This window comes from Loxodonta africana, chromosome 2 (genome assembly GCF_030014295.1).
Source record: "Loxodonta africana isolate mLoxAfr1 chromosome 2, mLoxAfr1.hap2, whole genome shotgun sequence".
Lineage (NCBI taxonomy): Eukaryota > Metazoa > Chordata > Mammalia > Proboscidea > Elephantidae > Loxodonta > Loxodonta africana.
This window is the reverse complement of record NC_087343.1, coordinates 149,418,560-149,440,513: the sequence shown is the minus strand read 5'-3', so window position 1 is coordinate 149,440,513 and position 21,954 is coordinate 149,418,560. Positions and strand designations below refer to the sequence as shown.

At 41.4% G+C, this 21,954-nt stretch overlaps 1 protein-coding gene across 2 annotated transcripts in view; it reads left to right on the top strand.

Annotated features, from left to right (window-relative positions):
* Positions 1 to 21,332, top strand: part of SPOCK1 (SPARC (osteonectin), cwcv and kazal like domains proteoglycan 1) — a 260,129-nt gene extending 238,797 nt beyond the window's left edge. For both annotated transcript variants that reach the window (XM_064276524.1, XM_064276528.1), the window contains exons 5-9: positions 3,179 to 3,295; positions 8,175 to 8,396; positions 14,524 to 14,586; positions 19,243 to 19,380; positions 19,920 to 21,332. In XM_064276524.1, the coding sequence (XP_064132594.1) occupies positions 3,179 to 3,295; positions 8,175 to 8,396; positions 14,524 to 14,586; positions 19,243 to 19,380; positions 19,920 to 20,110 (731 nt within the window). In that variant the 3' untranslated portion in view covers positions 20,111 to 21,332. The remainder of the gene's footprint in view (positions 1 to 3,178; positions 3,296 to 8,174; positions 8,397 to 14,523; positions 14,587 to 19,242; positions 19,381 to 19,919) is intronic.
* The last annotated feature ends 622 nt before the right edge of the window (positions 21,333 to 21,954 follow it).

Below are 21,954 nucleotides of genomic sequence, written 5' to 3'. Positions count from 1 at the left end.
TTCAAACTGCTGACTTTTCAGTTAGCAGCTGAGTGCTTAGCCCTGAGTGCCACCAGGTCCGCTTTGCACAACATAGTGAATGTAATTAATGCCACTGAATTGTACATTTAAACACAATTAAAATGGCAGATTTTTGCTGTATATATTTTACAGCAAAGAAAAGTCCTCAAAAAGAATTGAAACCAGGGCGGAGAGCAGGAGAGAATATAACTGAAAATAGGAGGAACACTCACTCACTTAGAAAGGTAATGTAGGGGCAAAGAAATAAGACCCTAGCCTTCCTGAGTGAGCCAAACTCTCTCCCAGTAAAGCCCCATCTTTTCCTCTGAAGAGCCTGATGCCAGTGGCCTGAGCACCCTGCTTCTGTCACCAGGAGGGGTGAAGAGGCCATCAGACACTACCTACATCACAAGGATTGACCCACCTCAGGGCAGAGTGCCAGAATGGCAAGTGGATATGCTTTATGATTTTTCTCCCACAAGAATTCCTTTTCCCCAAGCAAGAAGTGAGTGTGTGGGATGTCTGCTTTGGGTCTCTCACTTCTGAAAAGATTAATACCCAGTTCATACCTTTCTCAGTGGTGGTGATAAGTACTTAAAATGCAAGCATTTTTCTACTGTTGCCAGCCTGCCTGTTGTGGCTGGAATACCAGATCTGAACGAATAGCTCTCTGCAGGCTGTCGTCTTTGATTATTTTTTTCCCCTGGGATGTATCAAGCTCCAGGCAGATTGTGCCTGACTTTCTCCTCATAAGGACTACTCAGTTGAGGACACAGCAAGTGGACAGGCCCCAGTAATTAAGTGCCTCCTATCTCTATTTCGGAGCCCTGGTGGCACAGTGGTTAACAGCTAAGGCTGCTAACCAAAAGGTTGGCAGTTCAAATGTACCAGCCACTCCCTGGAAGCCCTACAGGCAGTTCTACTCTGTCCTATAGGATCGCTAGAAGTCAGAATCACCTCAGTGGCCGCAGGTTTGGGGTTTTTTGGATCTCCATTTCAAGGAACCCTGGTGCTGCAGTGGTTAAGTGCCCAGCTTCCACCAAAGGGTTGGCAGTGCGAACTCGCCAGCCACTCCACGGGAGGAGTCTGCTTCTGGAAAGATTACAACCATGGAAACCCTCTGGGCAGTTCGCTTCTGTCCTACAGGGTTACTATGAACCAGAATCTACTCCGCAGCGGTGGGTTTGGTTTGGGTTGGATCTCCATTTCAGCTTTCTGATCTCCCTCCTCCCATGCCAGTGGCTCCCTGCTCGTGGACCTGTCCCTGAGTGACAGACACACTCTTTCAATATTCCGGAGCCTGATTCTATCTGCCATCCAAAGCCTGTGTACTTGGGGAAGCCTGTGGGAAATTCAGGAGTCTTCTAAAGATACAGATCACCTACACATCTGTCAAGGCTTAGTTAGACATGACTAATTTATCTTGCAGTGTGAGATGGGGATTCATTTCCTTTGCAAGTTGACTTGGCAATTTTCTCTGCTCAGGGAACATTTAGAATAGATGGTATGCATGGCAAAAGAGAGAAAATAGATGCTATTAATATTCCATTTTCAAATGTAAGATCACTATAGATCCCACATCCCATTCACCTCAGAAATATGGACCACGTTCTCTCCTAGTTCGACCTGTGCAGTGTCTGTCAGACAAGTCAGAAGAGTGGCACTGGATCCCCCCAGAGGCCCTGACTTGGAGCCAATTTGCGTGCATTACAGATTGAATTGTGTCCCCCAGCTCACCTCTCTGCAGTTTTCCTTCCTTTGGGATTTCTCCGCCTCGAGTCTTCCTTACCTCAGTACTCTAGGAGGACTTCAAACAGCCTGCTCTTACCTATTTACCTACCTCCCTTCCATCCATCGGAAACCCTGGTGGTGTAGTGGTTAAGAGCTATGGCTGCTAACCAAAAGGTTGGCAGTTCAAATCCACCAGGTGCTCCTTGGAAACCCTAAGAGGCAGTTCTACTCTGTCCTTCAGGGTCACTATGAGATGGAATCAACTCGGTGGCAATGGGTTTGTTTTTTAGTAACTATCCATCCATCCAGCCAGCCAGTCATCTGGATTTTTTTCTTGGTTTCAGCAGGAGCATTTGCCCCAATTAATCTGCCATACCCTAAAATATGAGCTGTAGGGTTACAGAGAGGTGTCTTTCATAGAGAAGGCATTTGTCTGTCTATAGTGGAAAGTCAAGATGAGCCTGTAGAAAGGCCAGCAAAATAGGCCAAATCCACAAATCTAAACCTTGCAGTAAAATGAAACTGAGAACTTCCTATTACTGGACTCTTTCGGTGTCCTAGGCAGCCTCCCTGTTAGAGCATTAACTGTTCCTGGTGTTAATCTCACGGCATGAGTTTAGTGGAGAATGCGATCTTCTCTGGCAAAACTGCAGTAGCAAGTTTTATCCGGTTAACAAGAAAGATCTGTGACCTCATCTTTGGAAGGTGCTGCCCAACTGTGAGGCCATTATAGCTAGCTTTAGTAAAAGAGGGTACCCCTGGTGGCGTAGTGGTTAAGTGCTATGGCTGCTAACCAAGAGGTTGGCAGCTCGAATCCGCCAGGCCCTCCTTAGAAACTCTATCGGGCAGTTCTACTGTGTCCTATAGGGTCACTATGAGTCGGAATCGACTCGATGGCAGTGGATTTTAGTAAAAGAAGCCCTGGTGGTACAATGGTTAAGCATTTGGCTGCTGACCAAAAGGTCAGCAGTTCAAACACACCAGTTGCTCTGTGGGAGAAAGATGTAGCAGTCTGCTTCTGTAAAGATTACAGCCTTGGAAACCCTGTGGGACAGTTCTACTCTGTCCTTTAGGGTCACTATGAGTCAGAACTGACTCGATGGCACACAGCAACAAGTTTTATCCAGTTAACAAGAAGAATCTGTGACCATGTTTTGAGGATGCTGCCCTACTGTGAGACCATTACAGCTTGCTTTAGAATAGCTTGGAGGCAGTCCAAATGCAAGTTCTGAACAATGCTGCTTGCCCTAGGAGTCTGGGCTCTGTCATACTCTTTCCCTGTGATAGAGGCATCCTTTGGGGTGTTTTCAGAGTGAAGAATGATATTGTGGATGCAGGGGAAAGTTTTTTTGGGCACAGCTTTGCCAATGAGGGCACACTGTGGGCAGGGAGCTAACAGGGGAGAAAGCCCATGGGCTCATTGTTTCTTGCATTTGCTTTTCTCCAGCCTGCACAGACAAGGAGTTGAGGAACCTGGCTTCCCGGCTGAAAGACTGGTTTGGAGCCCTTCATGAGGATGCAAACAGGGTCATCAAGCCTACCAGCTCCGACACAACCCAAGGCAGTAAGACCACCACTTTACTTGCGCTAGTTTATTTAATTTAAAATCCCACAGTTTCTCAGTAAGTAGACATCGTTGATTTTGCAGTAGCATTTTGGGGTGAAAAAAGAAACATCACAATAAATGTGCACATTGTGCCCAACTGTGAGGCCATTATAGCTAACATCACAATAAATGTGCACATTGTGCCCAACTGTGAGGCCATTATAGCTAGCTTTAGTAAAAGAGGGTACCCCTGGTGGCGTAGTGGTTAAGTGCTATGGCTGCTAACCAAGAGGTTGGCAGCTCGAATCCGCCAGGCCCTCCTTAGAAACTCTATCGGACAGTTCTACTGTGTCCTATAGGGTCACTATGAGTCGGAATCGACTCGATATCTCCCAATTTTGGAATGCCTTAAAATCAAAATACAAAAATCAAAAATTTAAAAATCTGGCCACAAAAATATTATGCTTATTATAGACATTTTTTGAAAATACACTAAATCTATAGAAAAATACCAAAAAAAAAAAAAAAAAACCCACTAACCCTACCATGTTATAACTGTAAAAACATGTTGTGTGGTATATACTTCTAGTCTTTTTCTTTGGCATTTGGGGGAAAAAAAGTATGTGTGTATGTATGTGTTATGATGTTGTGCGTGTGTATATTTACAAAGTTAGGATCCTGCTTTACAGACTATTTCCTGATCTGCTTTTACCATTTAGTGCTATATTATGACTCTCTTTCCATGTCGTTAATCATTAAGTAGTATTCTGCCCTGTAAACAGCCACATAGAATCCCAATTTATGGACATAACGTAGTTCAGTTAATTGAACCTTTATCTGCAGGTGTTTAAGTAGTTACTAATATTTAGCCATTGTAGACAACACTGTAGCGAGTGTCTTTGATATATGTGTGCATTAGTCAGACTTTATTTTGGTTTCCTTAGAAATGACCAGATAAGTGTCTTCCTCCCCCACCGTTAAAATGCAGATTCCTAAGCAGCCTCCCTTGGCTTCAGCTACTAAATTGGCAGAGACGCTATTTAGAGCTTCTTTTTCAACTGCAAAGAAAACTCAGGGTAGGCTCTTATATTTGTACTTTGAGGAGTTTCTTGGTGCCTTTAACTCAAAAGTGGTTAGGGGAAGACTTTTCCACAACGACACCAACCAGCACAGAATGGATTACTGAACTCCACAATTGTTCAAATACATGTGGTTTTGCTACAGCCTTTTGTATGTAGCCAAAATATAAAAAGTGTTATTGTAAAAAACATAGAGTCTATTTTTACCCGTTCCTGATTCCGACCCTAAATATTATTAACTTGTTCAGATAGAATTTCTGAAAGCAATGCATTTGGATTGAACGAGGTAGGTAAGAAGTTAAACTGGCAACTGTTTGGGTCCAGAATTTCACCAGCATCTGGTCTTCAGCCAAAATAAAAATGATCTCCTGGTCTTTGGTTGTTCTCTGCTGCCTGTACGTCTAGAGGTACCAGTGGAGAATGGTGGCGTGTGGTATGGTGTGCTTGCCGTTGTTGGCTGTGAGCTGCCATTGAGTTGGCCCGTCTCATGGCGACCTCATGCACAACGAAACAAACGGCTGCCGAGTCCCGTACCATCCCCACCGTTAGTTGCAGACTGAACTGTGTGAGCCATAGAGTTTTCATTAGCTGACTTTCAGAAGTAAATTACCAGCCCTTTCTTCCTAGCCCATGTTAGTCTGGTATAGTGAGCCTCTCCTTAACCACTTTTAAGTTAATGGTATGGAGTAACTCCACCAAAGTGCAAATATTAGGACCCATCCTGAGTTGGAGTTTTTTACTTTAAGGGAAGATAGTGTTTACTTCCCAGAATTCAAAAGATGGTCCTTGGTGCCTATGGGAAAGGTGAAGCAAGATGGTTTTTTCCCCACTACTGCTGGAGGCCCCCCTGGGAGTTTGTGGATAATTAATTCATGAGTGGTCTAAAGAAACTTTTCCCTGAGACCCTCCAGGAGCAGCCAGGCCCTTGGGTTTTCTGACCAACCTTTCAACAAAGAGCAAATTGATGTGAGGAGAGTTGATCCTTGCAGCCTCCTCTCCTGGGAGGCTGCTTCTGCAGATAGCTGGGTTTCTGGAAAAACCTGCCCTTGGCCAGAAGCAAATTGTGTCCCCAAAGAGGCATTTAGGTTTGATGACCTGAAGCAGTTAGAGTGAAGGCGAAAGGAATGATTCTTGGTTAGCCTCCAGGCCATGGAAGGAGAGACTTTTTTTGTCATTTGAGGTGTTCTGAAGGGGAAGCTGTAGGACCCTGGAAGCCCCCCATGACTGGGACCAAGTCTACTCCCCCCTGAGCCCTGGTAGCCACAGATGCCAGAGGCAGGAACCTCTTTTCTGGAATCATTTTTTTTTTTGAGGAGAGGAGGATTGACCTTTTTTACTGCTGCCCAGCTAGCTTGACACTTCTTTTTTGTGGTCAGTCAGCAGTAAACTCCCCTTTCCTATATATTAAAATGTCAATATTCTATAAAATTGATTCATATTATATAAAATATTCTCTACAAAAGTGAAGAACCATTTAGTGTCACAGTAAATTATCTTCCCTAACTCAATAGCCCCTGTAGACATCATCATCAGAGCAATCGTTCATAGCCATGACGTTAGTCAAAGAAGAGGTCATGTTGTGTTCCATAGTCTCTCTTCTTGAAAGAGGGGATGTTTTCTAAGATGTCCTAGATTTCTGCCAAAATGAATACATTTTAAAAAATGGAAAGATTTTATGTTTAAAGGAGTAAGCCTTGCCATAGGTAGAAAAATTTTCTGAACAAATACTTTTATTAAACATTTACTGTATGCCAGTGTAGGAGCCCTAGTGGCTTAGTGGTTAAGTGCTCAGCTGCTAACCAAAAGGTCAGCAGTTTGAACTCACCAGCCACTCTGTAACAGAAAGATGTGACAGTCTGCTCCCGGAAAGATTTACAGCCTTGGAAACCCTATGGGGCAGTTCTACGCTGACCTGTAGGGTTGCTATGAGTCAGAATTAACTCAGTTGCACTGGGTTTTATGTCAGTATGAGGCACTGGTTCTGTGGTAGAATTCTGTTACCTTCCACGTGGGAGACTTTGGTTTGATTCCCAGCAAATGCACCTCATGTATAGCTACCACCTGTCTGTGGGTGGAGGCTTATGTGTTGCTTTGATGCTAAACAGGTTTCAGGGGAGCTTCTAGACTAAGACAGAGTAGGAACAAAGGCCTGGCAATCTGCTCCTGAAAACCAGCCAGTGAGACCCTATGGATCACAATGGTTCGTTCTGCAACTGATCATGGAGATGGCACAGGCCTGGGCAGTGTATTGTTCCATTATGGGTGGAATTGCTGTGAGTTGGGGGCTGACTTGACGCAGCTAACAACAGCATGGGCCTGTACTGACTGAGGCTACTGAAGGAAACAGGACAGGCAGTGTGACAATAGGGGGAACAAGGAGTTCCTCAGAGGAGGAGGTGCTGAACTTATTTTACTGGCTTCTGGACAGTTAAGACCCTTCTGTAAAGGTACTGTTTTAAAAAGGGTGGGTACTCTTTGCTTTATCTCATATTCGGCTGACTGAGCAGGAGTTCCTGGCATGACACGTAGAAACTTGATGACTGAGCTGTGGGATCAGGAGTGCGTAATCAGATGGGCAGTCACTCAGATGGCCCCGGCATAGCCCTAGATAGCCGTTACTCTATTTCCCCCGACCCCTGCATTGCCCATCCCCAAACATGACATCAAGGCAGGAAGATCATGCAAGGCTGAAGGCAGTCCTGGTAGAGGAGGGACTGGAGATGTAGACTAAGAATTGGGCTGCCTGGGTTTCAATCCCAGCTCCGTAACTGTATGACCTGGAGTAAGCAACCTAAAGGCTCAAGCCTTATTTCTTCATCTGAGAAGTGGAGATGACATGGTACCATTGCATAGGGTGTTGCAAGAATTCAATAATTATAAAGTACTTAAAAGAGTGCTTCATATATAGCAACACCTGTAGCCTAAAAGTTACCTTTTATCGTTATTATTCTGAGAAAATAATTCCAATCCTAGAAATCCAGGTTCTGGAATAATTTCAGATTGTACCTTCGATTCTAAAAGAAAGGAGAGTTTTAGATTTAGGCCATGTCTTCTCCGGGGTTTGTCTGCAGTAGACTCAGCAACCAGAGCAGTAAGCGAAGTGTTATTGTTCAGGCACAAACAGTTTCCATTGCTGAACCAAGTAATTCTTTAAGAAAACTATCCCCTCCCCCAGGGAAATAAGAAAGAAATTATTGTCTGAGTCGTTTTGGATTCCATATCGTGTATCTCTTTAGGGGATTTCAGAAAGAAGAATGGGGAGCAGAGGCAGGTATCTGACTTATTTTGCCATGAATGTTCAGACTGCTTGGATTTAACAGTCCTTTGGGATATATATAATCAGTGCTTCTGGATGATGCTACATACCTTCATTTTATTGCCATCTTTTTATAGTACTTTCTTTTGTTTTTCAAATAAGTTTTTTTACCCCTAAATATGGAAGCATAGATTTCAGTGTTATAAATTATTCCCCTTACCTTGTTTGTATTCTTCCTTTCAGGTACACCTTGTTTTAAGCAAGTCTAGTAAATGGAAATCCATATTTATATTACAGATAAATTAGCATTGAGGACTTGTTCCCTTTAGAATGTATTTTCCTAAATGCTGACTTCTGTTCTAGTGCATTTTAAATTGTTTCACTTAAAAAACAAAAGAGCCTAAAACACAAGGCTGCAATATTCCAGTAGAGTGCCCCTGAGACTGTGCTCTGGGAGGGAAACAGGGCTCTGGGTCTTCTCAAGGAGCAAAAAAGCTGGGGAGTTGAGGAAGGTGGGGAAGGCCAGCTTGGTGGTATCTAAGACATGCCACTCCATCTGCAGGGTTTGACACCAGCATCCTGCCCATCTGCAAGGACTCCCTTGGCTGGATATTCAACAAGTTGGACATGAACTACGACCTCTTGCTCGACCACTCTGAGATCAATGCCATCTACCTGGATAAGTATGAGCCCTGTATTAAGCCTCTCTTCAATTCCTGTGACTCCTTCAAGGATGGCAAGCTTTCTAACAATGAGTGGTGCTACTGCTTCCAGAAGCCTGGAGGTAAGGCAGATAGGGACGCTGTCCAGAGCTTAGGGCAGCCATGCTGGGGCAGGGACGGACCACATATCACACAATGGGGAGGCAGATAGAGATCAGCAGAAGAGAGACATATCTAGAGAATAAGGAATTCAACCCCTGTAACGGCAAATGCAATGGCTCGTTTCTCCTATTGTGAGAGTTCCAATATGAAAAGTACTCTACAAACATAAAAGTATCATAATTACCATTATCACAATTACCAATTTATACTCTCCACGTTCTCCTTAGAGGAAGCCGCTTGTCAGCTTCTCTATGATAAAAAAAAAGATAAGTGTGGGTTTATTCTGAGTGTCCTAGACAAGGATATTTTGGTTATAAACTCCAGGTAATTTAAGAAATAAACAGGCAAGATTTGAGAAATATATAAAAAAGATACAGAGCTATCTCATGTAACCCAAAGTCAGATAGGAGAAGCAGCCTGCAGGGGGAATTCAGACAAGAACTGGAAGATTCTCAGGGCCCAGGGGCTGTTGCTCAGACTCTCCCTGTGGGCAGCATGGTCTGGCTTAACTTCCGTCTGCTTTAGCTTCCTGGATGTGTGCCCGAGTGTGGTGGCCACAATTCATAGGACTAGCAGAGACTGGCTTGCATCTAAATCCAATCCCAAACCCCAGGGAAATCTGGTCCAGCCTGGATCAGGTATCCAGGGTAACACACTGCAAACATGGCTGGCAGAACCCACCTCCTGGAAAAGAAGAATGGCTACGCAGGTTAAAACACTTAAAGTATGTATAGATGTGTGCATGCATGTGTGAACAAATAAAACACACACACAGGAAAACATTTAGGCATTTGAAAAGGGCATTCAGTGAAAAGTAAGTGCATGTAAGTTTATAGAGTTACAAGTTATACTCCTAGAGCAGAATTACAGGCCAAAAGGGCATGTGCATTTTAAAATTTGAGCAGTTTTGCCAATTTGACCTTCAAAGAGGTTGTGCCAATTACCAATTTATATTCTCACCAAAAACATTTAAGTACCTACTTCTCCATGGCATTGCCAGACTTTGAGATTGTTGCCAAATGGGGCACAGGGCAAGAAACTATATCCCCTTAGAAGGTTTCGTTTCACTTTTCTTCGTATGAGTTAGGCTGAGCACTTTATATGTATTTGAGACACTTTTGACTTTTCCTTGAAATGTCTGTATGTTCTTTGTACATATTAGGCTCTTGGGGTTTTTTTGTTTTTTTTTTTAGACTTTATATTAAGGACTTGGAACTTTTCCAGTCATGAGTGTTGCAAACAATTATCTCCCAACTTGGACTTTGTAATTTTGCTAGAGAGAAATTTTAAATTTTAAGATAGTCGTATTAATCTTTTATTTTGCAGCTTCTTAGAAACCATGAAACTTAAACTTCTAAAGGTATTTCACACTTAAAGGCAGCAAAATAATTCTCTTATTTTTTTTTAGTACCTTTGTTTAAATCTTGTATTGCTCCGGGTTTTATTTTGGCGTACGGTAGGGTTTCTGCCCCTAACCCCCAGATGGTTTCTAGTTGCCCTCTGTTATTTATTGACTAACCTGTCTTTGTCCCTCCAATTTCGAATGCTTCCTTTATTATACATAAAACCCTATATGTGCTTATATCTAACCCCAGATCCTTTGTCCTACTTATGTAACTACTCATAAACAAGTTCCAAACGATTAAAAATTATACTTTTTTTGCAATATATTTTAATATCTGATAGGGCTACCATGGAAACCCTGGTGGCATAGTTGCTAAGTGCTACAGCTGCTAACCAGAAGATGAGCAGTTCGAATCTACCAGGCACTCCTTGGAAACTCTATGGGGCAGCTCTACTCTGTCCTGTAGGGTCTCTATGAGTCAGAATCGACTTGACAGCACTGGGTTTGGTTTTTTTAGGGGTACCATCTCCTTCCATTACTCTTCTTTTATGAGAACTTTCCTGAATATTCTCGTATGTTTCTTTTCCCCTTGGAACTTTAGAGTCCATTTATCCAATTAAAAAAAAAAAATCCAATTGGTATTTCACTAAAATCTGGCAAGAACAGATTAATCCAGGGAGAACTGATAGCTGTATAATATTGAATCTTTTTTATCCTAGAACAGGACAAAATTGTATCAGTCAGTTACATTTCGAAGTTTTGTTTTCACAGATATTGTATTTTGCTTGTGTTTCTTGTTGCCACTGTAAATGAGATAGATTTTTTTCCATTATATTTCCTCACGGTGGTTGTTTCGATGTTAATTTTGTACCTACCACCTTACTAAATTCTCATCTTGATTATAATGGTTATTCCAGTTGATTTGCTTGGATTTTTCAGGTGTGGAATCGTATCATTTGCAAATGGTAATCATTTTTTCTCAGCATTTTCAATTTTTATACCTCATTTCTTTCTCTTTTCTATTTATATCAGCTGGTATCTCCAAATCAATGTTAAACAATAGCCGTGTTTTTTACTTTAATAGAAATACTTGTAATGATTCAGCATTGAGCATAACAATAATTTTAGGCTTGAGATCTATGATCTTAGCCTGAGTTCCTTAGAGCTTGAGTGAGGCACAAAACCTAAGCGCTAACATTTCCCCTAAGGAGCCCTGTTGGCACAATGGTTACGTGCTTGGCTGCTAACGTAAAGGTTGGCGGTTCAAACCTACCCAGCAGCTCCATGGAAGAAAGACTTGGCGATCTGGTTCTGTAAAGATTACAGCCTAGGAAACGCTACAGAGCAGTTCTATTCTGTCACATGGGGTTACTATGAGTCAAAATCAGCTCAGTGGCACCCAGCAACAACAACACTCCCCCTAGGGTGCAATGCCAGTCCTCTGAGTCAGAGCTGGTGGCCTGGCCACCTTGATGTCTCTGGCTAGACTGCCCTTGCAGCAACTGCTAGGGAAGCCGGGACACCTACCACCCACAACCCCGTGGCATAACTTGGCCCCTGGAATGAGTTAAGAAAAGTAACTTGTGTTTTTTGTTTGTTTTTTCTCTCTTTTCTCATTTTATTTATTTACTTTTTTTTCCCCTTAATGAAGCTAGTTAGCTCCTTTCCTATTTTATTAGCTCGACACCACCACCCTTCCCAATTCAGCACCAGGCTTGGGATTTCTGTTTTACTTCTACCTTTCTTTAATTTCATTACATTGTTATTGGATCTTAAAATTTGAGGAGGGTGATTACATCATGCATATTGTTTCCTGTTTATTAATGTATTTCAGGCTAAAATTTTCTCTCTAACACTCCATTCATTGTAGGCCCTAGGGATTGGTATCTGTTATTTTTACTACGGTTAATACATATATTGTGTAACTAAGGCTCTGAGTACCTTTTTGACTCAAGAACAAGTTAAGAGAACACTTTCAACTTATTGAGTGGTAGGACTATTTGTTGACTGGTTTTGATATTTTTATTTAGTTTTACTGCCGAGTTTGACTTTTAGAAGTGTTTTCAAAAATTCTCTTGGGAATTATATTCCTTGAATTACTCCTTGAATGTTTGAGAATATTTCTATTTATTTTATTCCCTGAACAACAGTGGTGCTAAGTGTAAACATCCAGGAAGTCCTTTTTTTTTTTTTTATGATAATTTTTTTAAACATTGTTTTCCTAGCACTGGATGGAGCTATAGAAAAATGTGAAACCATTCTAATGTTTATATGTTTGTTTGTTTTTTCCATTATTGGTGATGTAATCATTTCACCCAGAAAACAAAGGATTCTTTCTTTGCTTTTCAAGGATGTTAATTTCCTAGGACATGTCTCAGTTTTGTTCAGTCTGTATCACTTCCTCCAGAGGCATGTTGTACTCTTTTGAGCTTTAGAATTAAATCTTTTGTTTTTTAATTTTAATTATAATTTTCAGGGACTTTTCTTAAATTAACTATGTCTTTGAAAACTTTTCTGTTCCATTTGATTGGTCTCTTCTCAGAAGCACAAATAACATGCGTGTTTCATATAACTTTGATAGCTTTGTGTATGGCCTTTATTTCTTTAATTGTTCATTTTCCTCTTTCTGTATTATTTTTATCCTCGAGCCTTTGTATCTCTGCCTTGAACTCTAGTCTTACAGAGTCTATTTTTTGTTATATTCTTGGGTTTCTTAAAGAAATCTTTCATAATTATTTTCATCTGCAAAATTTTGCAACTTTTTTTAATATGAATTCTTCATCTGGAGTTTTGTGTAATTCTTTCCTTTGTTTTTCTTAGAGCATTTTCAAGTAGATTTCTGTCTGATTGATTTTCGTTACCTTTCAATTAGTAGGGTGTTTTGAATTGTTGTAGAGTGTTTAGTTTTAGGGAAAGGTCAGTAGTTACAACTAGTAGGAAGTCAACTTGCCTCAGAGAAAAACTGATAACAGAGTTTGTACAAATGCTGGTGATGTAAGGGTTAAGAGCTGCAGCTGCTAACCAAAAGGTCAGCAGTTCGAATCCACCGGTCGCTCCTTGGAAACTCTATGTTCTACTCCTTGTTCTACTCTGTCCTATAGGTCGCTATGGGTCAGAATCAACTCGACAGCAACGTGTCTATGAATGCTTTTGATTTTCCTTCTTTTGGGTTTTCAGGACTGGACAGCTTTCTAAATGCCTATAGTTACTATCATTCTGCATAGTTACAAAGATGAGATTTGCATTTAAAAAAATAGGGGTAATATTGGTACCTACCTTACATGATTGTTGTGAAGATTAAATGCTACATTTAGTCATCAAAGATAGAGTTTATTTCTCCTTTTCTTTGTTATGTTCAGTTGATATCTTTCCCTTTTACTCTGAAAGGATCTTAAAATCAGAAGTTAACAAAATGCATTTCACAACCAGTCTCTCTCAGGAAACAAGCAGCAAAACCAGGTGGCACTGTGAAATCCACAGGGCATCGATGTGAATAGGTGCTCAGATTTTTTATGTGCAAGTGTGTTTGGGACGGGAGGTGGTGCTGTAGAAATAGGCAGTATGAACTGGAGGTAAAAGCCCTGAGAATCAGGACATTTTTCTAATACCTGGAGGACAGTGAGCAAATAGCAGAACCTTTTGAAGCCACAAGATCTGCAGAGGCAAATTATGATAAAACTCTAAAGAATTTCCTTTTGTTTGGAAATGGAGGTAAGTTCTCCTCTGGGAGGTGGGGATAAAGGATAGCACACACTCACAACACCCCACGTAGTCACACGGCTTTCACTGCATGTGTGCTTCCTTTGGAAGCCCTGGTGGCATAGTGGTTAAGAGCTCAGCTGCTAACCAAAAGGTCGGCAGTTCGAATCCACCAGTCACGTCTTGGAAACTGTATGGGGCGGTATGGAGCAGTTCTCCTCTGTCCTATAGGGTTGCTGTGAGTTGGAGTGGACTCAAAGGCAACAAGTCTTTCCTCTGAGGTGTGGCTGTTTCATGCTGGGTCCTACAACACGCGTATCATACATTTTACAACCGAGGGGTGCAGAGGCAGCTGAGAGGGGTGAAAGATGCTTGCCCAAAGTACTCAGCTAGGAGGTGTCAGAGTCTAGATTTAAGGTCTCACTCTTAACTGCTACACTTAGCAGCCTCTTTTATCTTAATAGTTGTTCCTCAAGGCCTGCGTTTTAGTTTCTTGGGGTAGTGAGCTATGAGGTCTGAAGTAGCATTCTAATCCTCTCTCTCCCCTGCAGCAAGACCTGGGATAGATTCGCATTTGCCACCTTCTGGTTAGTTGGTCTGGTCTGTGGATTTAGAACACTAACCTAATAAGCCTTGATCCTGATTCTCAACTCATAGAAGCCTTAGCTAATAATTTACTTCCTGATGTAAAGGAAGAAGTCTATTAGCAAATCACCCATCAGACACCTGTATTTGCTATTTGCTTAAGTAAAAAAAAAAAATTTTTTTTTTTTTAAGTTGTTGGTAGGAGGAAAAATTCCTGTATGGTTCAAGTCAAGTAGCCCCCAAATACTATTTTAAGTACCCCGTGGTATGAGGTTTTTTTTTTTTTTTTAATTGGTAACACTAATGGCCTAAACTTGCTTTGCTGCATAGTAACAGCATATGGAGTTATTCCATTCCCAGGTGTGTCATTGTCTGCATTTCACGTCAAGAGTGAAGCCAATCATTAGAGATCATATCCCACACCATCTGGAAACTGACTTTCATAAATTATTTTTTAGGTCTCCCTTGCCAGAATGAAATGAACAGGATTCAGAAGCTGAGCAAGGGGAAAAGCCTGTTGGGTAAGTACAATTTCTTGCTACTCGTTTAAACAACTAATTAAACCATCCATGTCTCTTGTAATGTTAAGCAGAGCAATGGTTATTCAATTAGGGACCAGTGTTTCGTGAAAGAAATGCCTTGTTCTACCCCTGGCAGGGCTCTTCCAGGCAGCTGGTAATATGCTACAATCAGCTGGACATAAACAGAAGATTGGTTAGCTGGCCAGGAACTGCTGCCTGCTCCAACATAAGGAAGAGAGGCCAGAGGTCAGCCCAGGACTAGTGGGCAGGCCAGCAGGGTTAGAACTGAGCATCATCGCAATTGCTCCCTGACCTTGGGCTACAATGAACCTTGACTCTTCTTTCAAGTAAGGCCATTGAATAGAACTGTCAAGTATCCCTTTCACCTCTAAAATAATAAAGTCTATAAATGATTCCTAACCAGTGCTATGACGCTGAGCAGGTTTCAGTGGAGCCTCCAGCCTAAGATGGACTAGGAAGGGCCTGGGGATCTACTTCAGCAAATCAGCCAATGAAAACCCTCTGGATCACGACAGTGTGTTCAGCAACTGATCTTGGAGATGGTGCAGGATCAGGCAGCAGTTTGTTCTGTTGTGCATGGGGTCACCACAAATCAGAGACCGACTTGATAGCAGCTAACAAGAACAACATAAATTATAGCATTTCCTGTATTTCCTAGATCAATTTGTCCATCCAAGGAGGAAGATGAGCTATAATCCAAATCAAACCCACAGCCATTAAGTCAATTCTGACTCACAGTGACCCTGTAGGTCAGAGTAGAACCGCCCCATGGGGTTACCAAGGCTGTAAATCTTTACAGAAGCAGACTGCTACATCTTTCTCCCACAGAGTGGCTGGTGGATTTGAACTGCCAACCTTTTGGTTGGCAGCTGACTGCTTTAACCACTGTACCACCAGGGCTCTTTAGATGAGCTATATTCCCCTCAAAATTTATCAGATAGAGTTCTATTTAGCAGATTTCTCTGTTTTTCATGTAAGCCTTGGAGGAAAGTGCTTTGGCTGTTTAGACACTGCCCATTTCTCTTATCTTTGTCCAAATGTTAGGCAGAAGCAAGTGGGTCTTGTGAGCATGTATTTCCTGAACATGCGAATCAGTGGCAGAGATGACGATAACAACAGCTGACCCATTAAAGCTTTCCTTTTACCTCCGAACCCTCCTTTCTCCTGCACCAGGCCATCACTGAGATGCTGATAAACCTCATTTCTTTGAGGAAGAAAGGAGTCTGCCTTGCTTTCCACAAAGAGAGCTGAAGACTGCAACACAATAACTCAAAATTACTCTTGTTAAGCATTCAGAGGCAGGTGCATGCCTTAAGTAGCCTGCCATTTCAGAAGTCTATTTACTTGAAGGAAATGGGCAACTTTTCTTGCAGGCTTGTCAAAAGTAGGTGAGCTCTGCCAATTTCTCCTCTTCTGATATCTGGGTCACCTCAGAGTGCATGCTCCCTATTCCTTCTGCTTTTTAAAATTACTTGATTCACTGGCTCCCTTCATTCTTTACACTTCTGTTAGCCCTTATTCAACCCAGAAAGGACCAGTAACTCCAAAGTTGTCATGATTTTGAGCTCTCTGGCTCTCAGTTCCTCTCCCATGTGAAAAGACACAAAGACTTCTTTCCCATCCAAAGGCAAAGTGGTTGGAACCCTCTTCCATAGGTTTTCCAGTGTCAGGACTTGTGCTTACTGATCTTATTCCCCTACTTGGGATGTTTTCTTGTGTTTGAGTGATGTTCTTGAGGTCCACAGGTAGTTATAGAACTAGAATAATGCTATTTTTATTTGTTTGTCATTGGATATGGGTATCTTATTTGTGCCTCATTGATAAATAATTAATCAAACATCTGCAAAGTACATAGCCTGAGATAAAATGACTCATTTTCCATTTTTTCCAAGCCTACCTTTGCTCCACCATGAATCTCATCTAGTTTTAAAGCCCACTTTATCACATCTCCTCGTATATGAAGATTATTCTGGCTGACTCATAAAAATGCCATTTATTTACTTCCAATTTTGTTTTTTTTTTGCATGGGATAATCTAATATGATAAATGTATATTCAAGGCATTTAGATTTAAGAAATAAATGAAACAAGCAGCAACAAATTATAATCAGTTACAATTACTGCCTACTTAGAAAATGTGGTCATCCTATTCCATTATAGATTTAGAGCAGCGCCTGCTTCCTAGCAACCTGGGGGATCAGCGTTTCCCCAGCTCTCTACTTGTTCTCTGCCTTTGCAGACCTTGGTAGAGAATCTGTTCACAAATATCTCTGCTTCTTCGTCCGCTGGGATGCTGAAAGCAGCCCTTTTTTCTTTTCCTTCTGAATGCTGCCTGCAGACTAGGAGTGACGTGCTCTGGCTTGAGTGTCAAAGTAAGAGTGTGGGTGTCACCACTGAGCCCCTAATTGTAGCATCACCAGGCTTTCCTGAGTGATGGATGCAGTGTTGAGGGGCCTCCAGAGGCACCTTCCTCTCCATGATCTCATCTGAACTCTGGGGACCTGAGTGTCTCAGAATAGCCTGGTGAGCAGAGTGGTTAAGAGTAGATACTAGAGTCAGCTGGACCTGGGTTCAAATCGAGCTTCAAATTAGGAGAAAGTGCCCCATGCAGCGACTTTTGCTGCCATTGAATAAAAAGTAAATTAATAAGAACATAGTCACTCTCTAAAACAAACACAAAAAGAGCTACTACAGTAGCCCCCCCCATCCGTGGTTTTGCTCTCAAGGTTTCAGTTACCCAAGGTCAATCACAGTTCAAAAATGTTAAATGAGTAGGTAGCATGATGAAATCTCATGCCATCCCACTCCCTCATAAGTTTTATTACAGTATTGTTCTATTTTATTATATAACTTTTATTACAGTATATTGTTATAATTGTTCTATTTTATTATTGTTGTTAATTTCGTCCTGTGCCTAATTTATAAATTAAACTTTATCATAGGTATGTATGTATAGGACAAATCATAGTATATATAGGGTTCAGTACTATCCGCATTTCAGGCATTCATGGGAGGTCTTGAAATACATCCCCTGTGAATAAGAGGGGACTACCATATACTAAGATAATGGAATAGAAAGCCACAGTGGTGAGTAGGCACCTCTGTGTCCATGACATCAATGTTAAAGATATTACTACCCAGGTCACCCTCAGGAGAATTCTCCCACAGAAGATGAACACCCAAAGATGAAATAAACACACACAGATACACACACTCACACCCTAAGGAAAACCAAAACTATCCTAAAAATTACCTGTGTTGAATTAGAATCATGTTAACATCATCAGACTTATCAGTAGCACTGATTTAAGAGGATATAGTAATTTTCAAAGTGCTGAAGGGAAGTAACAATCTAAAATTCTAAACTCATTCCAATGATCATTCAAGTGTGACAGCAAAGATATTTTAAAACCATCTAAGATCCAGTAAGTTTACTAACCACCGAAAAACAAAAACAACCAAGTATTGCCAGCAAGTTGATTCCAGCTCATGACAACTGTATGTGTCCCAGAATAGAACTGCTCTGTAGGGTTTTCTTGGCTATAATCTTAATGGAATATCACCAGGCTTTTCTTTTGTGATACCGCTGGGTAGGTTCTAACCACCAACCTTTAGGTTAGTAGTCAAGCACAAACCATTTGTGCCACTTAGGGACTTTTACTAACCACCACAGAACTCTTTAAAAAAAAAAAAAGTATCACTAACTAAAGGATTTACTCTACAAGAAGAAAGCTCCAGAAAGACTTATTGAAATTCAATGGTAAAAAAAAAAAAAAGACCTACTGTTAAATCTACATAAATGTGACCTATAAAAATATTTTTATAGCAAACTAGAATTAAAATTCCAGACTGTTGGGGGCAAGAGAAAAAGATAGTAAAATGTGTTAAATTTCTGATTTTATTCAGGAAGAAATGAAAATATAGATTAACTTTAGAACTTATTAGGAAAAATACGCTTCTGTGTAGCAAATTTAAGCATAAACACCAGAAGATTAGAGATACATTATATATTTTTTAAAGTTAGAGAAGAAAAACATGAAATAAAGGAAACTTGATTATTTCAACAGAAATCAGGAAATGGGAAAAATGATAAATAGGAAACAAAATATGGGGGCAGAGATTAGCTCGAACATATCTATAATCACAATATGTGTGAATGGACCGCTTACTTATTATTGAACAGAGACTGTAGATTGATATTTTAATGAAAGAGTTACACATTAAACAATTCCATAGAAAGTTGAAATTAAAACATGGTAAGAAGTCTTTTTTAGTAACCACATTAATATCTGACAAAAGCAAATACTTTGCTTTGAATTCTAAAAACAAAGGATATATGTTACTGAAATATTTCTTTTACCATATTATGTCATCAATTTGTATACTCATAGTTTTAAAATAAAACAAAACTTAATAGAATTATGTGTTGGAATTGACTTAATGGCAATGGATTTGGTTTTTTGTTTTCGTTTTTAATTGAATTATAAGGAAGAATTGGCAAATCCACAATCATAATCAGAGGCTTTAAGATACCTCTTCTTGAAGCTTACAGTTCAAGCAGACAACAAAAAAGAGGACATTAACCCTAAGTTGTCTCTGTGCATCTCTGATTAAAGTTGACCCTTTTGTTCCTCAGGGGCATTTATACCTCGGTGTAATGAGGAGGGCTATTACAAAGCCACACAGTGCCATGGCAGCACAGGGCAGTGCTGGTGTGTGGATAAATACGGGAATGAGTTGGCTGGCTCCAGGAAACAGGGTGCTGTGAGCTGTGGTGAGTAAGGTCTTCTTAACATCAGCCCCACAGTGACCCCCAGTGACCTTCAGGTCCTTGCCGTGTAAGGATCTTCAGAAAAATTTTAAGAACTAGCTATGGTCTATAGTGTATAAGGGAGACATAGTAATCTTGAAATCACATGAGATTATGCATACCTAGGTTTGCAGTTGCCAGGAACTCACCATGACCTTGGGCTGGACAAGAGTTTTTGACAGTCAGGGACTTGTTGCAAGCAAAGAGAAACTTTTGCTGCCATCATTTTTTTCTTAGGGGTATAAAACCTCCCCCTGAAGGTAGAAGCATGTCAAGAATCCTAGGGCTCATGTCAGAACAAAGCTTGTGGTCCATGCCACTTGGACTAACCCTACCTGCTTTATTTTAGAAGCAGCAGAGGTGACATGCTTCCATATTCAAAAAGTAAATTGCACATTTTTACCCTACAGTTAGGTCAGATCCAAGGGGAGAACCCTGACATGGGTCATGGCATATAAGCAGAAACTAACCTCAAATCTTTTTCCCTTCTTAACATGTTTCAGAAGAGGAGCAGGAGACATCAGGTGATTTTGGCAGTGGTGGCTCTGTGGTCCTGCTGGATGACCTTGAGGATGAATGGGAGCTGGCGCCAAAGGACAGAGAAGGGAAGCTTAGGGTGCACACTCGGGCTGCGACAGAGGATGATGAGGATGAGGATGACGACAAAGAGGATGAGGTCGGGTATATATGGTAGTTCCCACGAGGAAGAGGACGCAGGTTTTGCACAAAATTGCAAGTCACTTCCTTTTCCTTCTGCATTTGTATCTAAGACTCTGAGGCACCAAGGTCTCTTCTCCGCTGTTGCTCTCTATCCCAACCCAAGGTTTGGAAGACAACTCCTTGTTCCCAGAGCATTCTGATTTTGAATTCTGTTGTGTGGGAGGAAGGGTGTTGTGCTTTGTATCGTTTCATTTTGACATGGGAATGGCTGGCTTAATAAAAGTCTCCTTCCCTTCCGTGAGATTTATGCAACAAGCATGTGGTTTATGTGGAATTCTGACAGTGCAGGGAGCCCCCGCCCTCTTAAACGTCAAAGACCCTTTTTGAATACCCACACTGGTGGTTACTACAGCATGGTTCCCGGCCTTACGGTGTCTAAGTGCTTTTCTTGTGTCCTGTAGATGTCGTGGAAAACACCACACCTGTCCCTTGCCCTCCGTGCCCTCTACTACCCCTGGTGTTTATTATTAAAAATTGTGTTTTCACATCACTATATCTGGCTTCCCACAGACAACAGCCTTAATTCAGTCAAGATTCCTTTGGGGGAATTCATTTTCTTTATTAAAAAATGGTGTCTGGATGCTTCTGTCTGTACATGCATAAATATGTATGTATGTACATAAGCGGCTGTGTGTATGTGCATGTACACATACACACACCTCTCAGAAAAAGTGCTTGACGTATCCATTAAAAACTTATTGGAAAAACAATTATACATTTATTAGCTTGTCCAGACCTGGATTGCAACTTCTGGAATAAGATTTGTGTTGAAGTCCTCTTTTGCACTAACAGTTGGCACTTCCTTGTAGCTTGCAGACTGAGGTTTCTTCTCTATGCATCATCAGAGTTTCTGGAAGCCTCTTGGATTCGGATAAGCCTTCGTCTGCCTAAATCACTTATCCTGCAAAGCCATGTGACTCCCATACGGGCAGCTTCACAAGCCATCTCTTTCTTTTCTGCTCCAAGCCCTCCTCAGCTGCAGCAGTGCAGTCTGCCACAGGCTCTTCCCTTCCCTGCCTACTCAACGGCTTTTTCTAAGGCATGAACACATACCCCTGTTCTTGAGAAGACAGTACCCCCATGTTCCCTTAAGAGAATAAAATTTAGAATTCTTAATGTTTTGCTTTCACTACCTTTCTGTCCACAAATCATGACGAAGGTACAAAAGCTGTACAGATTTTTACCACCCATCATTGTTTGCAAAAAATCCCAGGTAGAAGCCTAGACAGAACTTCACAGTAGCACAGGAGGCTAGGGTTAGATTTTTAAGAGCTAGTCTTCTCCTGTCTCCTCCTCCACCTACAAGTATAGACACTAATGATACTAATGAAGAAAGCCTTTTACTATTGCATTTCTTTTCCAGGACTCATTTTTGGGTTGAGTTCAAATTCAGTAGGGTCGTCATCTCTGCATTCCTTAGGATTGTTCTCCCTCTCAAGCTGGCCCAGATACAAGTACCAAAGAATAGTCTTCAAAGTGGCTCCATTCAATTCAGTACCTGTCCTTAAGCCCTTGTCCCAGCTGGTTGCCACCTACCTGGATGCCCTAATCAGCCACCCAAGCAAAGCTCTCTGGCCCACATTTTTTTCTCTTGCTTTACCTATTAGCTGCAGCCAGTCCACAAGAAGACCACGCTAACTCAGGCAAAAAATATATTCAGCCAAACCATGATCATAACAACAACTGACCAATCCCAGCCACCTCCAATTGACCATTTCTTTGTACCTTATCGACCGGCCTCAGACTGGCATTTTCCAGCCCTTACATTTAGCTGGATAAAACAGAATTATCCCTAGAGTTGGGCTCAGATGAGAAGTG